A 21,005-nucleotide genomic window follows, 5' to 3' on the forward strand; every position below is an offset into this window, starting at 1 on the left:
CAGGCCTGCTTTGCTTCTCTCCTCAGAGGATATAAACAACTTAACTGTAGCAGTTACATTATCACAGCTTTAAGCAAGCACATTTCTTCTTAAGGTAAAAGCATTATAGCAAAAACATAGGGTTTTTGTTTTAAATTACACACGTGCTAAGAAGTTTACTAGAGCTCACCCCAGCTCCAGCAAGGGCTCTGGCAGGTGAACAGTCCTTCACACCTCACCAAGGGGTTTTCTGTGGATACAAGTTCATGACTGTCTTGGCTCAGAACAAGCACATCTATGAATTAGAGACTCACTCCAGTCCATTTTGCATCTTTGCTCTGCAGAGACTGTGAATAGGTAATTGGCCAGATAAAGGCTGGTTTCAGAGGTGGGTAATTAGTGTTCTCAACTTTCCTGGAAACTCACTCACCTGCCTGACCCATTGTTTTAAGTCTTTTGAAACTCATTATGTTTCCCGGTGTTGACATTAGTGCTCTTTTCCCCTTAGAAATTAAATACAACCCCATCATCATACATACATACTTGCATTTTTAATACAATGAGCTCATAAGATACTTACAATTAATTCAGTAAGGTTTGTTCAGGATATTGCAGGAAATTGCCATATCTGTCAGTCAGCGTTGAAAACAATTATCTGCTCTTATGTCAAGTAATAAATATCTTGGCTTGTAATTTTAGAAAGCAGAATTATGAATCGCTGCATAACATCAGTCTTTATGCAACTATTCTAAAGGTAGCCAAATTTTTATTAACTGCATGCGTGGGAAGTAATGTTGCCTAGCTGAGGTGTAGCTTCATGTTAAGCAAAGATCATGCTCCTATGCCTCTTCAGGGGAAAGTATGTAGATACTGAGTATCAGAAATGTCTTTCAATATTGATTAGGTTTTCCTTGCAGGAATTGAAAGATGTGGGCCATCGTGATCAGATGGCTGCAGCTAGAGGAATTCTGCAGAAGAACATTCCTATACTTTACACTGCTTCTCAGGCCTGTCTGCAGCACCCAGATGTAGCAGCTTACAAAGCCAACAGGGACTTGATTTACAAACAACTGCAGCAGGCGGTCACAGGCATCTCAAATGCAGCCCAAGCCACAGCATCTGATGATGCTGCCCAACAGCAAGGAGGAGGGGGAGAGCTGGCTTATGCACTTAACAACTTTGATGTAAGTATTGAACCTCTTTGAAAAAAGTATAGCTTAAATCTGCTTGTAAATCAGTTAAAGGCGAGAAAAGCTCATGGGAGTAACTTTGACAACCATGAAATTGTATTTTGAGGGAGGATAATCTGTTATCAATATATAGAGACTACTGTACTTCAGTACAAAGTGATCTTTCAGCTAGTATTAAAGGCTCCCTATTTTTGTGATCATCAAACCTTTACATTGATGATAAAATTAGAATTTATGATGACTGTAAATACACACAAGAGCCATGCTGATTCTGACTGGAGACTTGTGAATTGCCAAATTAAGAGCAAACTAGCCTTTTATAAACAAAATAAAGAGACTTAATCACTATCTTCTGGTCATGATTTTGAAATTTAGTATAGCTTTAATTATTTAATACACTATAGCATGACAGTAAATATTCTCTACTATCTAATACATTCGTGTAGTGTAGTAATAAGTAATGTGCTCTTAATAGCATGGGCTCTCATGACAATGCCACTAGCTCTTTGCTGAAAAATGTTGTATCGTGACCTTTGAGAATTATTCAGTTTGGAGATTATTCAGAGAGGAGGGATGTATGCCATAAGTGCTCTGAGAGACTAGTAGAAAACTACTGTTCCAAAAGTCCAAGTGCCTATTTAATATGACTCATGATGTGGTATCTGGGTGCATTGGGATGAAACTTTACTGGAAACTCATTCAGAATGTTCAGTATGAAGTATCTTTACTGGCGCTTGTTTGTCTGTATTACTAGATGGAGGTCACCTCAATCACATATTTTATTGCATGCTTATTGGAGAGATTATTTGGGATACTAGATTAGCTTCAAAATTATTACTGATGGCAGCCTTGGTCTTGGTTTCTGTAGCTACAATGACCTTTGAATAATAAAGAAGTTTTTAGTAATATACTTCATAAAAACCTCCTTTGGGAAACATTTAATACAGATGTTTTTGTTAAGCCTCTCACACTTCCCACTATTCAGCTAGCCTGCCTCACAGTGGCAACTGTTACTCCCCCTTTTTTCCCTACCTCTTTTTCTTTACCCACTCTCCTCTATGAACACTTGTTCTCCTACCCTTCCAAAAAAAGGAAAACAAAATAATCTATAAAAATATGCAATAGACATGTGGCAGCCACCTTGCTCACTTTGCTTGTACATTAAATTTCTTTTTCCCCATACACTTAATCTCTAGGCTTTGCCTAAACTAGGGAATTTTTACAGAAAACTCCACCTGTAGCTGGGTCAGCTGTTTGCAACATTTAGAAGTCCTAATATAGACTTCAGGCTCTAGCAGCTGCTTTTGGCACCATATTGATTTATAGTTGCTCTGAGTAAGTTTAATTGACATAGTGCCTGAAAATGGCTTGCCAGAGTCCGCCATCTACACTAAGGTTCCCAAAGTTGCTAATGTTTGTGCATCTGAACCAGGGTTAGCAATGGTTAAAGAGGCATCAGAGAAATTTCCAGACAAGTGTTTTAGGTTGTATCCTCTTCTGGACTCTGCTTGTCTTCTATTCTACACTTAACCTAATGGAATCCTCAATCTTGACTGGCACTACTGGGTGCTAACGTGAGATTGGCGATTTTATGATTAAGCTTTATTCTATAAAAGCATTCCATATTAAAGAGTAGGTTTGGGGTGATGGTAATGGTAGAACTGCACTGTAGTTCAGCCTTTGGCTTTGCTGATTTAGCTCAAATCGCTAAATGTGGTGTTTCTAGATGCATCCGATGAAGTGAGCTGTAGCTCACGAAAGCTTATGCTCAAATAAATTGGTTAGTCTTTAAGGTGCCACAAGTACTCCTTTTCTTTTTGCGAATACAGACTAACACGGCTGCTACTCTGAAACCAGCCAAGTAGTAGTGAGTTCTTGTTGTATAGACTGTGCTTCTGGCTCACTGTGGTATTAGAACCATAATGTAACTTTAAATAAGTACCAAAAGATATAAGTCTGGTTAACTATATCTGGCTCCAGTGTAGGGTGGATAAAAATCAATGATTTTAAAAAAACAGACGAAAAGACTTTTTTTTTTTATTTAAAGCGGATTTTGAGGGAAAAACCTATCTCATCATGGAATAGGGATTATTAAGTCTATCGTATGAGACAATATATTCAGGTAATGTTTAAGAAAAGCTTTGTAAATGAATTCCCATAGTTCATGGATTAGGGACCCAATGTTATAGAGTTCCAGTGACTTCTGTATAGATTATTTAGGTTAATCTTTCTATCTGCCCAATGGGACTCATTGCTCAGTCTAGAAGATACCATCAGAGATGCTTTGTTTTGCAGTTCTCAAACTGTGGATGTGTCTCTCCAGAGATAGCATGCTTGTTAACAGCAAAAAGTTTGTAAATAAATAATATATAGAGGTGAGAAATAACAGACCTCAACCCTAGTGTCCCTCTGCAAAATTGTGTACACAGTCAGTCCCTTACCTCCTAAGTTCAAAGTTTCAAAAAAGTTCAATGAATACAAGATTGTTGGGGGCGGAATAGATCTGGACAAGGAGAAGAAGTCTGGAGATAAATGTGAGAAGGAACAGGTAGTAGAAACAAAAATGAAACTGTTAGAGCAGCATATTCCAGAAGTCTTGAGGTCTTTCTGAGTATAGCCTTCATTGATTTGAGATCTACCATACCATTCTCTCACTAGAAGGGAAAACCTTTAATGTCAGCAGGGCGTAAAAGATACCCAGTTTGGATCTCATTTATCTCTGAGTTGTGAAGAATATGTATTAAGGTTATAACAACCAACAAGAATGCCCTTTTATGTAGAAATCCATGATTAAATTGAGTCTTTCTGACTAGTGAGTTAAATGATGATTTAAATCGATTTCATTTAAATCAAATCCACCCTGCTCCAGTGCCATACTGGATCAGTAGCATGTCAATAGCTTGTATTGATGGTTCAGATTTGCAGTAATAACACTCTAAATGTGTAGGAAGAATGCTGTAATGTGCTCTAAAGAGACCCTACGTGCTTCAGAATTCCTATAGTAGCTGTGGTGTCTAGGAAGAGGAAAAAGTGGCTGCTAAATGAAGTGAGTGTTCCTGGAACTTAGTCCATGTTATGAACTGACTGTCTGAATGTCAATTCAGAAGTTTCAGCACTCTTTCTAAAGCACCAAAAATGGTGCCACCGCGCCCCCCCCCCCCCCAATTTCCATAAAAGTTTCTGCAGTTTATTTGAAAGTCACATACTTTCAGACTGAAATGAATTTCTGTGATGGCATTATGAGCCTTCTCCCCCCACCCCCCCCACCCCACCCCAAAAAAGGGTTTGAAAGTAGATCAGCTGGTGGAGCCTTAACACTCTCAGTATGAGCTGTGTTGCAGTAAGACTCAATTAATATAAACGAGTGATTTTGCTTGAAGATATTGACTTCTGTGATGTTTAAATCTTACTGTAAATATTTCACATCAAAACCTTTGCTTCTGAAAACAACTTACGTTGTAGCCTGTCCCAATTTATCCAGTCGCTTTCCTTCCCTCCCCCTCTGTGTAATCATGCAGAGTATCACCATAGTTAATCTACACTAGATAAACTTCCAAAATCATCTTGTTTATGATGGGGGTAATTGCATTTGACAGCTGAAATAAATAAGACTTGTACAGATTGAAAGTTACCTAGAGTTCAGTAGCATGAACCTGATTTATCATGGCATTTTTTAATTTGTAATTCCTGTAACATGCTTTCTTGTGGCCAAATTTTGTTTAGCATTGTATGTTGACATCTAGTCATTTCTTGCAGTAATGTAATCCATTGAGGAAGCCTCTAAAAATTTACTAGACTACCTAGGAAAGTTCGTTCTCATCTATCACAAGCACACTTTTTTGGTTGTCTTTCAGGATGGAGAATGGATTTGCTGTAACTATTCCAAGACTGACTCATTTTTGATGAAAAATGGTAACGAGTGATGTCAGTTACTGATTACTGTAAACTTTCCTTTACTAGAAACAAATTATTGTGGATCCTTTGAGCTTCAGTGAGGAACGTTTTAGGCCTTCCCTGGAAGAGCGCCTGGAGAGCATCATTAGTGGAGCAGCCCTAATGGCTGATTCATCCTGCACACGTGATGACCGACGGGAACGCATAGTTGCAGAGTGTAATGCAGTGCGACAGGCCTTGCAGGATCTACTTTCAGAGTACATGGGGAATGTAAGTATTCTAGATATCCTAATTTTAAGGTGGTTGTTTTAACTTCTATATAGGAGGACTTTAAAACTAGCAATGAAACTGTATTCCTTGATCTTAAAAAGCATCTTATTTGCATGAAGGGAATAATATACTGAAAATGAAAACAGTGGGCCTCTCTTTTTCTTTCCTTACTCTTCCAAGAAACTACTTATAGCCATAAAATCCTAATTCCAGAAATTGTCTCTAATGTTTGAGTGCATTCTTAACAAGTTATTGGTTTAAATTTGTAACATAAAGAAGAATTAGAATGTAATACATAATCAGCAGAACTTTCGATAATTTGGGGATGATGGCAGGAAGGTGTTTTTCAATATCTTTTTCAATTAACTTTGTATCTCTCAGTGTATAATTATTTTTTAATCAAATGTCTGTCTGCATTTCAGGATTGATTGTGAGTTACTTTCACTCAATTTGATCAACCATGATGCTTTAATTTTAAATTCACACAGTGAGAATTGCAGTACTTTTCTGGCCCCAAAAGAAATCCATTGTTAGCATTGGATTCTGAGCAGTTTGCCCTCAAGGAGCTGAAGTTTAGACTGTCTAAAATGGTTAAAGTATCTATTTGTTTTTTCTCTGTAAAAAACCTGGATGCACTTATTTCAGTTATGTCACTCTGAAGATTAGATCAGCCTACATATTTTCGGGCCCATGGCTCTTAATGTTTTTCTACTGTCTAACTTTTTTCTCTACTTAAACCAAACTAGGTAGGAATAGAGGGTAGCCTTTTGCCATGTTGAAAGTTGAATAATGGAATGTCTCCATGTTCCGTAATATTAAGCCCTGGACCTATTAACAAAATGTTCAGGAGAAGGTACTGGACTTGAGATGGCAACTTGCAGATGGCAGAATTTATTTAAATAAATGAAAACAAGTGAACTTCTTAAGGGACAGTTAAGTACCCTAGAAAACTAGATAAATGGGCTTATAGGGTGGCGGATGAAGTTAATAATTTGACAACAAAGACAAGAGAGTGTGCATTTCTGAGTTAAAAATTAACTAACCAGAGGTACCGTATTGGGGTGGGGAGTGGTTTTTTATTTCTGACCAACCCATCTAAAGGCTGAAGTAGAAGGAATCCATATATGACAAAAGTGATTAATGGCATGGAAACACCTCCAAGTGTTTGTGGAAAAACAAAGAAGGATTAGGACTGTTTAATTTAGAGAAGATTTTCAAAATAAGTAATGGTAATGGGGAAGGTAAATAGAAATGCTGTCTTACAATATAGAACAAGGACAGTCAAACAACTGAAAGGCAAAAAACTTCTAACCGTTAAGAGCATACTTTTTTACAATGTACATTTAAACTGTGAAACTCATTGCCACTAGACATTAAATGCTTGACAGAATTCAAAAATTAAGTATTTATATGGCAAATGAGAACATCCCCGGTTACAGTAGCTCTGACTTTTTTTTTTTTTTTTTTTTTTTTTTTAAAGGGAGATAAACTCTTGTATTGCAGATCAGAAGCAAACCACTAACTTATGGCACTTAGGGAAAAAAATTCACCCTGTGGGCAAGATAATTATATTATAGGGTGTTTTACACCTTCATGTGAATCATCTAGGGTGGCAGCTAGATTTGAGAATACATGCCTACCAATTGATAACTAAAACTGTAGCAAGAAGTAAATGTCCTGATTTTTTGATGGGGGAAGGATGAGGATGTTGAAATTTGGTCAGCTGCCAGTACAAGACTTCAAGGTTGTGGATTTATTTCTGCCAGGATGGGTATCTTCTTTGTTTAGCTGTGTACTGTTAACCTGTGTGGTATGTTAGTTAAAGGTATATCTTCTGAGCTGGGAAGAATGTATTCTTATTTATCTTTATTTTTAACACATTGTGAAATTAGTGATGCATAATGAATTTTTTTTAAAATCCCTGCCCTACTGTGATTATAGGCAGCCTATCTTGGAAAAATGAGATTAGAAGCTCAGTGAAATCAAGTGGAAAAAGCAATTGATAAGTCATGGTGAAAATTTGGGACACCGTTTAAAAATATATATCTCAGCTAGAAAAATCTCAAAAAATGTTTGTCAAAAAAGGAATCACATAGACAGTTTTCAATGGTGAAAAGGGAACAAAGCGCTGTTACAGAATGTAGCTTTCTTCAGTTGATGTAGACTTGTTTTTCCACAGTCTCCTATTAAAAAAAGGAAACTAAGGTTGCAGAAGACCATGATCAAGCATTAAGTCTTTCCTTGAATTGCACAATACTAATTGTGCATCATAAATCTGATTTGAGTGATAGAGGCAGAGGTATTGAAAAGTGCCAAGTTTTGAAATGGAAGACTGAGGTAGGATCATACTGAAAATGTGTGTTTGGGGATAGAAATGTCCTTAGGTAGACACACTTCCAGTCTTAGAGACTTTATTTCTAAAGACTTCTATAGCTTCTGGGATGCCTTTCAGATGCTGTAGGCATACTAGAGCTGCTCCTAAATAGTGTGTACTCTGACTTAAATTTTTGTGTTTTGAGGACAATGGATAAGAAGATTAATTCTCTGATCCCTTGGGTTCCGTCCCTAAGTGCTCTGTAAAAGGTTATGGGCATCAAGTTCTTACTGTGGTGTGGCATGACATTTTTCCATTTGATTCCATGTGCTAGAAGTGCAGTTTTAAGCAGCAAGAGGTATAATCACCAGACTTGTCTGAGGCTTCTCCAGTGTCCTTAGCACCTGCTGGCATCATCATTAAGGTTCCCAACTTGGCCCTAAAGCAGGGGTGGGCACACTACAGCCTGCAGGCTGGATTTGGCCCACCAGCCATTTTAATCTGGCCCTCGAACTCCCGCTGGGGAGCGGGTTCTGGGGCTTTCCCCCTCCAGCACCCCAGCTTGGGAGCAGAGTCAGGGGCCACTTCACATGGCTCCCAGAAGCAGCAGCATGGCCTTCCTCCGGCTCCTATGCATAGGGGCAGCCAGGGGCCTCTCCTCTGCACGCTGCCCCCGCCCCAAGCACCACCCCGCAGCTTCCATTGGCCGGGAACTGCAGCCAATGGGAGCTGAAGGGGCGGTGCCTGCAGACGGGGCAGTGTGCAGAGCCGCCTGGCAGCGCCTCTGCATAGGAGCCAGAGAAGGGACATGCCGCTGCTTCCGGGAACTGCTTGCGGTAAGCGTCACCCGGAGCCTGCGCTCCTGAACCTCTCACCATGCCCCAACCACCTGCCCCAGCCTTGATCCCCCCTCTCACCCTCCAAACCCCTCCTATTTCAGCCCAGAGCACCCTCCTGCACCCCAAATCCCTCATCTGCAGCCCCACCCCAGAGCCTGCAGCCTCAGCCAGAGCCTGCACCCCTTCGACACCCCAACCCTCTGCCCCAGCCCTGATTCCCCCTCCTGCCCTCTGAACCCCTCGGTCCCAGCCCGGAGCACCCTCTTACACCCCAAACTCCTCAGCCCCAGCCCAGAGGCTGTACCCCCCAGCCAGAGCCCTCACGCCCAGAGCCCCCTCCCGCACCCTGAACTCCTCATTTCTGGCCCCACCCAAGAGTCCACACCCCAACCCCAATTTTGTGAGCTTTCATGGCCCACCATACAATTTCTATTCCCAGATGTGGCCCTGAGGCCAAAAAGCTTGCCCACCCCTGTCCTAAAGGCATGAAATGTGACTGTTGCACTAAACTGAGGAGGGAATCTTGCCCCCCTGTGGCTGGTTTCAGAACTGTGGCCTCTTCATTTAGTTCCATGCATATTTCCTCCTCTTTTTATCCCTGAGAGCACCTGTCCTTTACCAGCAGTGAGTGACATGTTTTCTAAGCCATCAGCATCTTCCTCCATAAGCTTGGTTTCTCCACTTCACTGCAATCCAGTAGCCTCTGCATTATAACCTCAATGCCAGCTCTGGTGGGGGATAATTGCTCATTAGTTTACATAACAAATTTACAGACACAAGTGCTGATGTAAAATAATCCATCAGGCTGCTTGTTTCACATTTGCAGTTTAGAATTTGTTCTTTGGTGGAGAAGTCTGCGGAGACTGTCCAGGGATAATGTGGACTTTAAGGAAGTACACAAAAGACATAGAGGATTGGTATTTTTCTTTGATATACATGCTGTTTGCTCAGAGATTCTCTGAGGCTAAGGCCTTTTGTTTTTGAGACACTTTCTTCCAAGTCTTAACCTTTTTTTCTTAAGAGGGATTGCAACACACGCTGTCGTTAGTCCAATTTGCAGGATTCAGCAAATAACTAGAGCCCTGCAAATCTGCAGATATCTGCTTTATATCCACGGAGCATGTTGGCAAATCATGGATCGGATGAGGATACAGATTTTATATCCGCGCAGGGCTCTACAAGTAACTCTTCTTTTTAAACTTCAAGGCTAGGGTTTGTGATACTGATGTCTTTCTTTATGGGAGTGCTCTCTCACCTTGTATAGTGAAATAGTTTTCCCCTTTGAAATTTTCCTTTTAATTAACTAAAAGTTTTTAGTAATAGCGCTGAGCGGAAGAGCAAGAAGAGTGGGCTAAAAACCCTGCTATTGCAGTAAGAGGACCAAAAGCTTTGGTTCAGCCTGACTGACTGGGGAGGAGCATAAACAGTCCAGCCAGGTTGTTTTTGGATGCGAGAAACTGAAGTTAAGTTCTCAAAAAACATTGACAACTACAACTCCATCTATAACATAAAACTGTCTCAAGATTTAAATAAGTTTCTTAACAGTTAACTGTGGTAGATCATTCAAATACTCCAAGTATTTGAGTCCTGGAAGGATTTTATTAAATGAAAACAAAAATGCTAAAGTGTTTGTATGTAGTTTGGCTGTCCAACAGCCACTTACAGTTGTATCAGTGTGCTATATATTCTTTCCTCTACCTCCAAGAACCCACTTGAATGATGCTGAAGTGAACGTCAAGTTTAATTTTATCATATTAAGCAAGATGCAGAACACACATTTAAGTAATTGTGTTTTATAATATGCCAAAAAAAGCACTTATTCACGATTGCCAAAATTAATACATAGATGTCTAGAGACAAAAATAAGTTGAGGCCCTTCAGTGTGTCCTAACCAGACACTGTTTAGGATGGAGCTATCCTGAACCAACTGATAGTGACATCACTATTCCCTTGATTGAACTCCAGTAACAAACTGTGGGGGGAAAACACCCACAATACCAGAGACAGATATAATTCTTGCCAATCTCTTCCTAACACTTCAGTATTACCTGAATCTTATCCAGATTGATCTTCAGACAGGTAATTCTCATCCATATCTCGGTGTGTCTTGCCTTTGGCCAGGCATACACCAGCATTAGTTGGAATATGTAAAATGGGCATAGGAAACTGGGTATTGTTATACCAAAAGTACCCTTGCTCTTGCCTCCTCACTGACCCTCCTAATGGATCGAAAAGGGCAAGATGGGATTTTGTGCTGCTACTCCACACCACCACCACCGCATAGGCCTTGTCTAAATGCAGAAACTGCACTCAATTTAAGGGGAGGGAAGGGGGTTGTATCAGTTTAAGTAACTCAATACTGCTTTGTGTGTGGACATTCTTGCCGTAGACTTAAACCTGGCTGACATCCATTTAGCTTGCTCTGTTGTTCAGGATAAATGCTGGGGATTGTGATTGGAGGTTACAATATATATATATATATATATATATATATATATATATATATATATATATATATATATATAAAAAAATATAATAGTGTGTGTGCGTGCGCGCGCGCGTGTAATATAAATTAACATACACACACCCACCCACAATACACTAGACAAGTCCATGGAGGACAGGTCCATCATTGGCTATTAGCCAAGATGGTCAGGGTTGTGACACCATGTTTGCGGCAATCCTAAACCTCTGACCGCAAGAAACTGAGAGGGGAATATGTGTGGATCGCTCCAACTGCCCTGTAGTGGCACTAGCCACTGTCAGACAGGATACAGGCCTAGTAGACCATTGTTCTGACTGTGTGACATTTCTTATGTTGGAAAATAGGCCACGGGACATTAGATGAAAACCTTATGTTAAACACCGAGGTTTTCACTCAATATGATCAGTCTTCTCTCTTCTGACTACACTGAGCTTGTAATAAACAATGATGCACTGATTTTTGCCTTACTGTGTTTAATTACTTTGTTACTGAGCTTGAAAATTAGGGTAAGATGTAAAGCTTTAAAGCATACATTAAGGCTTTGAAAATACATTAAGCATTAACACTTGAGTACTCTGAGGGGTGGGGAGGATTTGGGTATCTCTTCTTTTCAGGGACTCTTATCCTGAGGAGGTGCTGGGGGGATGATTTAATAGGAGTTATCAGTTCAGTAACAGGCACAGCATATGTTCCATGGAACATGTATATTTTTTTGATACTGGTACAAGCCACCCAATTAAATTTTTGACACAAAACAGTTTGCTGCCTCTTAAACTTAGAGATAGTGAACATATAGGAAGCTATTTACCATAATCACTGAGCAGGCCTCATTCCTGTTGGTTGAGGAAAGGCTGTTTAATCTATTGCAGCTAGACACTCAGTACAATAGTGCCCACCGTGTGAGGGAATCTGAAAACTTGAGGATGGATTCAGCCAGAGTATGTGCCATTCTATCCTTGAGCAGTGTGAGAGAGATGGTAGTGTTGGATGTCTTCACAAGAGTTGGGAAGCTTGTCTCTTTAACACATGGAGCCCTGAGGAATTGACAAGCTAGAATGTACACAAATGTATTGGATCTTTGTGCAGTCTGTTTGCGTGTTAAAGCTTTTCAAATCTCCAATTTCCCACCTGTCCTCTCCCCCCACAAGTGGTTCAGGTGCTGATAAATAGCACTGCTGTGTGATATAGAACATTCACTGACTGTGTGTAGCGCTGTCCAGCCTGACTATTTAGATTATTTGTGGCATGTGGAGACTGTAAATGATTACAGTTTATTGCAGCCAAATCTTTGACTATGCAGGTGGACCAATACCTGAAAGTGTTGGAACACATTCCATCAGATCCAAAGCAGTCTCTTCAGTGTATATCGGAAATGACTGTATTGCAGAGAAACAAGGCTGCATCCTGGCAGTCAGTGCAGGTGTATGGAAGGCAAGTCAAAATTAATGTTCCATATTTTAAGCCCAATTCAAGAATGCACTTCAGCAGTCAACCTAGATCTTGGATCCCCTTCTTTGGAAATTATTACAGTGTATTCTTGAAAGAATGGGAATCGAGGCTGATGTACGTGAATGAGAGAGAGGTTATTTAATAGTAGCTGTGGTTCTTAGCCTTATCTGTTAGTATAGAACCAGGCTGATTAAATTGAAATAACTGGGGTCTCTGGGTTACTGCTCCCCGTCACCTCACTTGGAACGGTTGTACAATGAAGGTATGCCTGTGGCCACAAAGATCATGGCATTAAGGAGATCAAACTTAAGTGCTAAGAGTTGCCTACAAGTCCAGGAGAGGAAATCTGCTGCCAAAGTGCTCAATCCCTCTTCTCCTCTCCCCCCCCCACCCCCTTTTCCCCTGTTCAGCTGTGAGCAAGAGGTTTTATTAGCTGAAGTCTTTGAATTTTTCCAAAAAGACTGTAGTATAGTAGTTTTGTGAGGCTTTTCTCGAAATATAAAATGCAAACACCAGGGGTGGCCAACCTGAACCTGAGAAGGAGCCAGAATTTACTAGTGTATATTGCCAAAGACCCACAGTAATACATCAGCACCCCGTCAGCTCCCCCCTGCTCCAGCCCCCAGTGCCTCTTACCCGCCAGCAGCCCCGCCAGTCAACGCCTGGTGCAATCAGCTGTTTTGCATGTGCAGGAAGCTCGGGGTGGGGGTGAGGACGAGGGGGGGAAGCAGTGAGTGCATGGCAGGCTTGGGGGAAGGGGTGGAGTGATGGCAGAGCAGGGGGTTGAGCAGTGAGCACCCCCTGGCACATTGGAAAGTTAATGTCTGTAGCTCCAGCCCCAGAGTCAGCGCCTATGCAAGGAGCTGCATATTATCCTTGAAAGAGCCGCATGCAGCTCCAGAGCCACAGGTTGGCCACCCCTGCAAACACAATTGGCATGGGTCATAACTTCATACTAGCTGACAAATGCCACAGCTTCCTGAGTAATTAACTTGCTTTTTGTCACAGCTGTAAATTGCTTTTACAATAAAAAATTACAATGCTAAATTTGGATTCTTCTTCAAAATTCTCTATTCTGTGAATTAATCTTTTGGAAAAAAATCTTAAATTCATGCAAAATGCTAAATTCTCAGTCCTCTTAAATATACTGTAAAATAGAATTGCACTTATTAATGAAGCCGTAAACAGTACTACTTGAGTGGTCTTTCAAAGGCAAAATGATGGCGCATGGATAGAATAAAACATAATTTTCACAGTGACTACTGATCTGTACATACAGGATTTTAGCCTCCAGCATGATCATGCTCTCATCCTGGAAAAGTATTACACACACAACTTGACGTTTTAATTTCCCTCTTGGATGAAAAAACAAAAATCTGACATGTACATTAAACCTAAGCCATAACTCCCCTTCTTTCTTTTACCCCCTCAAAGATAGACTATGGATTTCATGTGTCTTCCTGCAAACTGCTGACTAGAAGATTGGGGTGGGTGGGGGGCGGGGGGGAGAAGAGTTCAGGCACTCTTTGCATTTCTTTATAGTTGTGAGGGCATTTAGTGCTAGTAGGCAAGTGATACACTCCTGTTGCAGCTGGGCATGAGGGGGAAATAAAGCATAGAGTTTTAACTTGGACAAGATCACACAGTCAGTGAACGAGTCTGGAGTAGAACCCTGATCCGGAAATCCTGATTCAAAGTGCCATGCTCTGACGGTTAGACATGTTCTTGTTATACTTTTTTAGACTGAATGTTCATATGTAGCTTGTTTCCATGATGCTGATATGCCATGAATATTCTGGGTTCACTTCAAAGTGTGGTATTGTGTCCCAGGCCTCCAAGCCTACTCTGATCCTATCTCCTCGCCTAACTCTCACAATGCAGGGAATAATAAGCATTTCTTGCTACTTCCAGTAATGACCGGATTGAACAAAGAAACAAGCTATTTAGGGGGGGAATACTGACGGGGGAGCGTGGGGAGAATCTTGGACACATTCCTCTCATGGCCTGAAGGAAGGGTGGAGCATCTTTGGGAGAGTAACCAAATGGAACAAAGACTCCTGACCCCACTCAGTTCTTCGCAGGGTGGGAAATAATAATCTCTTTAGTAGCCACCTCCGGAAGGGTTTGGATCAGGGCAGAATTCCTTGCCTGTTGGCAATAAAGGGGTGCAATGTGTTGGGGTGCACATGCTTACTTGTATACTTGGAACCATAGTCCATGGTAGGGTGGCCTCTTGTTCTTCAGCTTTAACTGTGGTTACATCTGTTTATGAATACTAAAAGCATTAGTCATCCTGTTTAAACAAGTAGTGACTGGAAGGAATATGGAAGGGAGGACTTAGAGTAAGAAAAGGATCTTGGTGGGGTGGGAGGGAAGCAGACAACAGGGGCAGGAGGGGAAGAGCAGAGAAAACAGCATATCCTATAATCACAGGCAGTTCTTTGTTACACCAGAAAATAATTGAATGTATTAATTTGTGCTCCAGCCTAGGTAAATGGCTTGAGTGATAGCTTAGCTCGGTGTACCTCCATCCCTTACCTTTCTAATGTGTCAAACCGCAATAATGTCTAGGCTCATGGAAATAAAATGAGCATTTTATAGTTCACAGTTCAGAAAGGTGCTTGCGTGTTTGTTTTGTTTGTGGGTTTTTTTTGGTGGTGGTCTTTATTGGGTTAAGTTAAATGGAGAACGTTTTGCTAAGATTCTAGAATGTCTCATTCAAGATTATTTGAAAATGTTTATGATCTTCTGACCTTTAAAAAAAATAAGCATTACTGAAAGATCAAGTATCAGAGGGGTAGCCGTGTTAGTCTGGATCTGTAAAAGCGGCAGAGTCCTGTGGCACCTTGTAGACTAACAGACGAAGTGGGTATTCGCTCATGAAAGCTTATGCTCCAATATGTCTGTTAGTCTTTAAGGTGCCACAGGACTCTTTGCCACTTTGAAAGATCAAGAACACTCTCACTGAATTGACGCTCATGGTAGAACACACAAACCCCCAAAACTACGACTTACTACAGAGTGCCAATAGTTCCAATTAGGGATGAGGTCCTGTTGTGCTAATGGCATGCAGATACATACAGAGACCTGTTCCCTGCCTAGAAATTATATTTTTCTCAAATGCTAATGTTGTACAGGTCCTGTTTTTTAGTCTACATATCAGACTATGAGCCAAACTATTCTCCAACATGTTCCTCTAAACCAGTGGTCTCCAACCTTTTTATGCCCAAGATCACTTTTTGAATTTACAGGCAACCCAGGATTTACCCCGCCCCTTCCCAAGGCCTCACCCTGCTCACTCCATTCCCCACTCTCACTCACTTTCACTGGGCAAGGGTCTGGGAAGGGATGCGGGCTCTGGGCTGGGGCTGAGGGGTTCTCAGTGTGGGAGGGGGCTCTGGGCTGAGCCTGGGACGGGGTTGGGATGCAGGAGGAGTTGAGGGGTGCAAACCCTGGGAGGGAGTTTGGGTGCAGGAGGGGGGCTCCAGTCTGGGGCACTGTGTTGGGGTGCAGGAGGGGGTACAGGGTGCTGGTTCTGGGAGGGGGCTCAGGGCTGGGGCAGGGGGTTGGGGTGCAGATGGGGATATTGGGCGCTGGCTCCTGCCAGGCAACACTTACCTCAGGCAGCTCCCTGTCGGCGGCACAGCAAGGCTAAGGCAGGCTCCCTGCCTGCCCCAGCCCCACACTGCTCCCGGAAGGGGCCAGTGCATCTTTGTGGCCCAATGGGAGCATGGCCTCTGCATGCTGCTCCTCTCTGCGGGCACCGTCCCCTCAGCTCCCATTGGCCATTCCTGGCCAGTGGGAGCTGTGGGGGTGGTGCTTGCAGGCAGGAGCAGTGCATGGAGACTCCTGCACCTGCCTTTTCCCCCCTCCACCCCCCCCCACACACCCTCATGGGGCTGCGGGGCTGCGCTTCCTGCTTCCAAGAGCAGTGTGGGGCCAGGGCAGGCAGGGAGCCTGCGTTAGTGGCAGCCCCGCTGAACCACCAGAGTTCGCAATTGTCTGGGAGAGTGTCTGGGATCAGCCAGTCGATCGTGATCAACAGGTTTTTGACCACTGCTCTAAACTTAAGTTTTCATGAATGAACTGTACTTACCTCTAACACATTTTTTTAAAAACCTCTGTGAACTTCAGATTGAAGTTCACATATTATGTGATGTGTAGCCATTTGTTCAGGTTATATCCTGGGAATTGACTCATGTGGCATACACACTAAAACCTGAATGTCAAGACCAAGTGTTCTTGCTATTGACTAGGTGTTCTGTTTTCATACGCAACCAGGAAAAATATTGCCTGGCCTATTCTGAATCTTTTTGTCTGTACAGTATACACCTGAGGTCCTGTCATCTGTGCGTTATTGCAAACGGTAATTTGAGTTGACATTATCTATATCCATGACACTTACACAATGTGTGGAAAGAATTTACCAAACAAATTTTTTTTTTAAATTTTCACTAGATAAGCTTATTTTTGGCTTGATTAACTGCTCAGCATTTTTCGGGGTTCTGTTCAGTAAAAGCACTGATCTGTATTTCACAAACTATCTGACAGTATAAAATAGTGGATCCAGGTTAACACTTATACACTGGAAAATTTTGTATTTCATGAAGATGTGGTCTAAGTATAATTCTGGATGTCATGGATCATGGTGCATGCTATGGCTTGTACCCTTCTGCAATCTTGTGTGCGTGTAACTTCCTAGTGATAGGCACTGAGCCTCCACTTCACTCAAGAGGGATTCCTGTGACTGATACCTTCAGACTGGGCCCCTAGGCCTCAGCACCCCATTTCGCACCATGGCTTGTTAAGCAGAGCCAGATTAGCTTGGTTCCCTGGAGGAGTAGTCTCGCTCTCAAAAGCTTTGTAACCGGAAAGCATATTCAGTGACACAATTCAGTGTTTTTAAAAAAACAATCAATTTAATTGTTAACAGGAACACTGTGGTCAAGGAAGAGTTAAAATAGCAAAGCAGCCTTATATATAGGACTCTTACCTAACCTTTCCTAGCTTCTCCTTGCTTAGGTAAGCAGGCTCTGCTTAGCCCAGGCTGCCTTCCTCCTTGAGTTGGAGGGAACCTTCATGTCTGCTGCTCCTATCTCTGTCTCCAGAGCACCTCTACCAGAGGCCTCTTCCAGTTTGTCAGACCTTGTAGTTAACAGAACCCAGCCCTTTTTGCTTCAGTTGTCCCACCTTAAGGATTGATCGGGAGGATCCTTTTCCAAAGAGGGGATGCCAGCTGGGCCAGAGACAGTACTTGAAATCCTTATCACCTCTATCGCTGGTGAAGTATTGGGCGACTGAGTCAATTCAGATCATTTTCTCTTCCTGGTCACGTTGGTGGAGAGCTCTGTGCCGGAGTTAACCCTTTGAGTCTAGCTAGCTCACATTACAGAATTAGGTGGGTAAACTCAGTCTTGCATAACATTCATGAAAATAGTGCAATAATGCCCCATTTTTTCCACGCTGGGGAAACTGATAGCAAAAGTTCAATTTCTTCTTGCTCTCACCTCTACTCTTCCCCATTTTTAGGTCCTTGAGTTTCTGGTCCAAAACTCACCTGTTGGGGGATGTGGGGGAGATATATTCATCTCTTCAGTAGCTTCAGAGCATTAAGTTCTGACTGCATATCAGGTGACTTTCTGTGGAAAATTGTGCAAGTTTGTTACTTAAAGGGGGAATGTAGAAAATGTAAACATGTTAATGTTTTAACTCTTACTGTGGCTTGTTTTGGTATGTGATAGTTTTGACCAGCTGTCAGGCTTTCTATACCTATAGTAGGTGGTTTGTTTAATAATAATAAAAAAAGCCACTGCCTTATTTAACTCCTTGCAGTAACATAACCTTAGTGATTGTGTTGGTATTTTCTATTGTTAGTATAGGGAAATGCAAAGGAATACTGGCAGTACTGCAGGTTTCAGAGTAACAGCCGTGTTAGTCTGTATTCGCAAAAAGAAAAGGAGTACTTGTGGCACCTTAGAGACAAAGCTTATGCTCAAATAAATTGGTTAGTCTCTAAGGTGCCACAAGTACTCCTTTTCTTTTGGCTGTACTGCAGTAATTGTGTTGAGTGAAACTTGAAAGTTTTTAATGGTCCCCCACTGTCTATCATGACAGCTCAGACTTGCAATTTAACTTTTAAATTCCCTGTTTTTGTTTGCTCATAATAATCTCCAGCTCTTTTACTTCCCTTGACATGGCCTTGTTTCAGCTCAGATGTTTCTCAAATGTTGCAATGTGCAATTGTAATCTTAAATGGTGGGGGGTTAAATTTAAGTGAATAAGTTTGACATGCATAACATGCTTTGAGGCATTGGGATGGTGATCAGCTGGAGGGGCGTAGAATACTTAGCACAAGTTAGGCTAAGTCTGTTTTTGTTTTGTGATAAGACCATGGAGTTGTGCATTTATTTTATACCTTACTAGTGACCCAGCAAACTTCTTTTCTTTAAAAATAAAAATATAAAAACCTGTTACTGTAATATGATTGCATATGCAAACAGTTACACTTCTGATATAAGGTATCCTATGCAAGATTCCTCTATAAGTCACTCTACCCTAGTTTATTATGTGGTGCTGTATAATGTGCCAGTCAATAATTTACCAAATGAGTTTGCAGCTACAAGGCAGTTGAGGCAGACTGGAGAGTGGCCTTTATAGGTTGTAGTTAGCTAGTTCTTATAGTTACTGTCTGACCTTCATGCCAGTAAAATGAAATGGAAGTTAATCTGAAACTTGAGTGATGTGGGCCTGACTCTGTAGCCATGTTCAAATATGTGATTGCATGAAGTTAATCATAGTATTCAGTAAATGGGACTACCCTGAGTAGAGTCCATGAACAACTTTTTTCAGAGTAAATTATCCAACTAATCTTGCTTACAGCATTGTTCAGACTCGTTGAATAGCTTCTTAAATGTGGTTCTGCCACTGTGATCAATTATGGTTCTGATAGATTCTTGTTTACTATTGGACATGTGGTGATTTAGAGCCTGACCATGTGAGGTGCTGAGTGCCCTCAACTCCCTTTGGTTTTGATGGAAGTTAAGGGTATTCAGTACCTTTTTATAGGGGATACTTGGCAGGGTTGGGGCTCTTTTTAATTCCATTAAAGGACGGAAAATAGGGATGTTTACCTGTTAGTATGGGGTTGGTTTTAAAAAAAGACACATTCATCAAACAGGAGTTTTGTGAGGGAACTACACCTAATAAACATACTATAAAGTTAGGCCAGTAACCATACCAGCTCCACAAAAAAACGGCAAAAGTAAAAAAGCAGAAGTCCAGCAGCAGCATGGAGGCTATCCAGTTGATTGTACTGAATGCAGCATGCCTTGTGGACAGGTGTGCATATGGTGCAAGAAGCTCATGGCCCTCAGACACAATGTGGACTCTTGAAGCCAGAGTAGCTGAACTAGAGGAGCTAAGAGAGATCTAGGGCTGGTCTACCGTGAGAACATGTATTATATCTTTCAGGGATGTGAAAAATTCTCTCACCTGAGAGATGTAGTTATGCTGACCTAATCCCTAGTGTAGACAGTGCTAGGTCAACAGAAGAATTCTTCTGTTGGCCTAGCTACCTGCTTTGAGGGAGGTGGATTACCTGTGCTGATGGCAGAACCCTGCCTGTTGACTTAAGTAGTGATTACACTGAAGCAGTACAGCAGCACCACTGCAGCCGTGTCGCTGTAGCATTTTCAGCATAGGCATACCCAGAATTATGTAGATGAGACTTTCAGTTACACAATAGAACAGTCCTACCCTTAGTCTGACAGCCTCTGTACTATTAAAGAAGAAGAAAATCTGAGGGAAGGAGAACATCAAGCTGGAGCAGAGGGAAACAATCCCATAGTTGAGACCTTCCTTCTAGATGATGTCATGGCATCCTTTTACCTCCTCAGGAGGGAATCCCAGTTATTAGGAAGAGCCAGCTAATAGTAATGGGAGTCTTATCTTCAGTAGGCTTTGTTGTTCAGCGAGTTACACTGTGCCAACTATAATTAATGATCCAGTCTGTTCATGTTAGGTAGCTGAACAATTACTTTAATTGGCCATGGTGCCTTATTTAGCAGGCCCTCAATGCCAGGTGGCTGCTGTTTGCTTAGATGGCCTGGATTTGTACTTCGCAGGAGCTTTACATACTGTGGCACTCTGTACCTCAAAGCAGCACCCTGGAACCTTCATATTCACCCTCTCATATAATTATGATACATTTCATACAAAACATGCCATGTAAGAGGTCATATGAAAAATCATGATCTGCTGAAACCCATTGTTCTGTCCAAATATGTATATTGTTAGTGTGTATGAAGTTATGAAATTTTGTTGTATATTTGTTACTGAAATGTAGGGAGGTGAACCACTCCCAGGAGGGTATTACACGATCATTAGCAGGAGAGTTGTAATCAAGGGATTTACAATACTGTAAGAGGCCTGCCCAAGCATCACACAATAGGGGATTGCCCAACTCAGTGACTCAGCAAAGCCCACCAGGACGTGTCTGAGCTAGTATTTTCCAGGCATATGGACTGAGGTTGTAAAATAGAATAATAGAATATCAGGGTTGGAAGGGACCTCAAGAGGTCATCTAG

At 41.7% G+C, this 21,005-nt stretch overlaps 1 protein-coding gene across 1 annotated transcript in view; it reads left to right on the plus strand.

Moving 5' to 3' along the window:
- Nucleotides 1–21,005, plus strand: part of CTNNA1 (catenin alpha 1) — a 183,954-nt gene that overhangs the window by 61,853 nt on the left and 101,096 nt on the right. Inside the window, exons 6-7 of the mRNA XM_074960709.1 lie at nucleotides 897–1,163; nucleotides 5,130–5,333. Of these exons, the coding sequence (XP_074816810.1) occupies nucleotides 897–1,163; nucleotides 5,130–5,333 (471 nt within the window). The remainder of the gene's footprint in view (nucleotides 1–896; nucleotides 1,164–5,129; nucleotides 5,334–21,005) is intronic.

This window comes from Natator depressus, chromosome 8 (assembly GCF_965152275.1).
Source record: "Natator depressus isolate rNatDep1 chromosome 8, rNatDep2.hap1, whole genome shotgun sequence".
Lineage (NCBI taxonomy): Eukaryota > Metazoa > Chordata > Testudines > Cheloniidae > Natator > Natator depressus.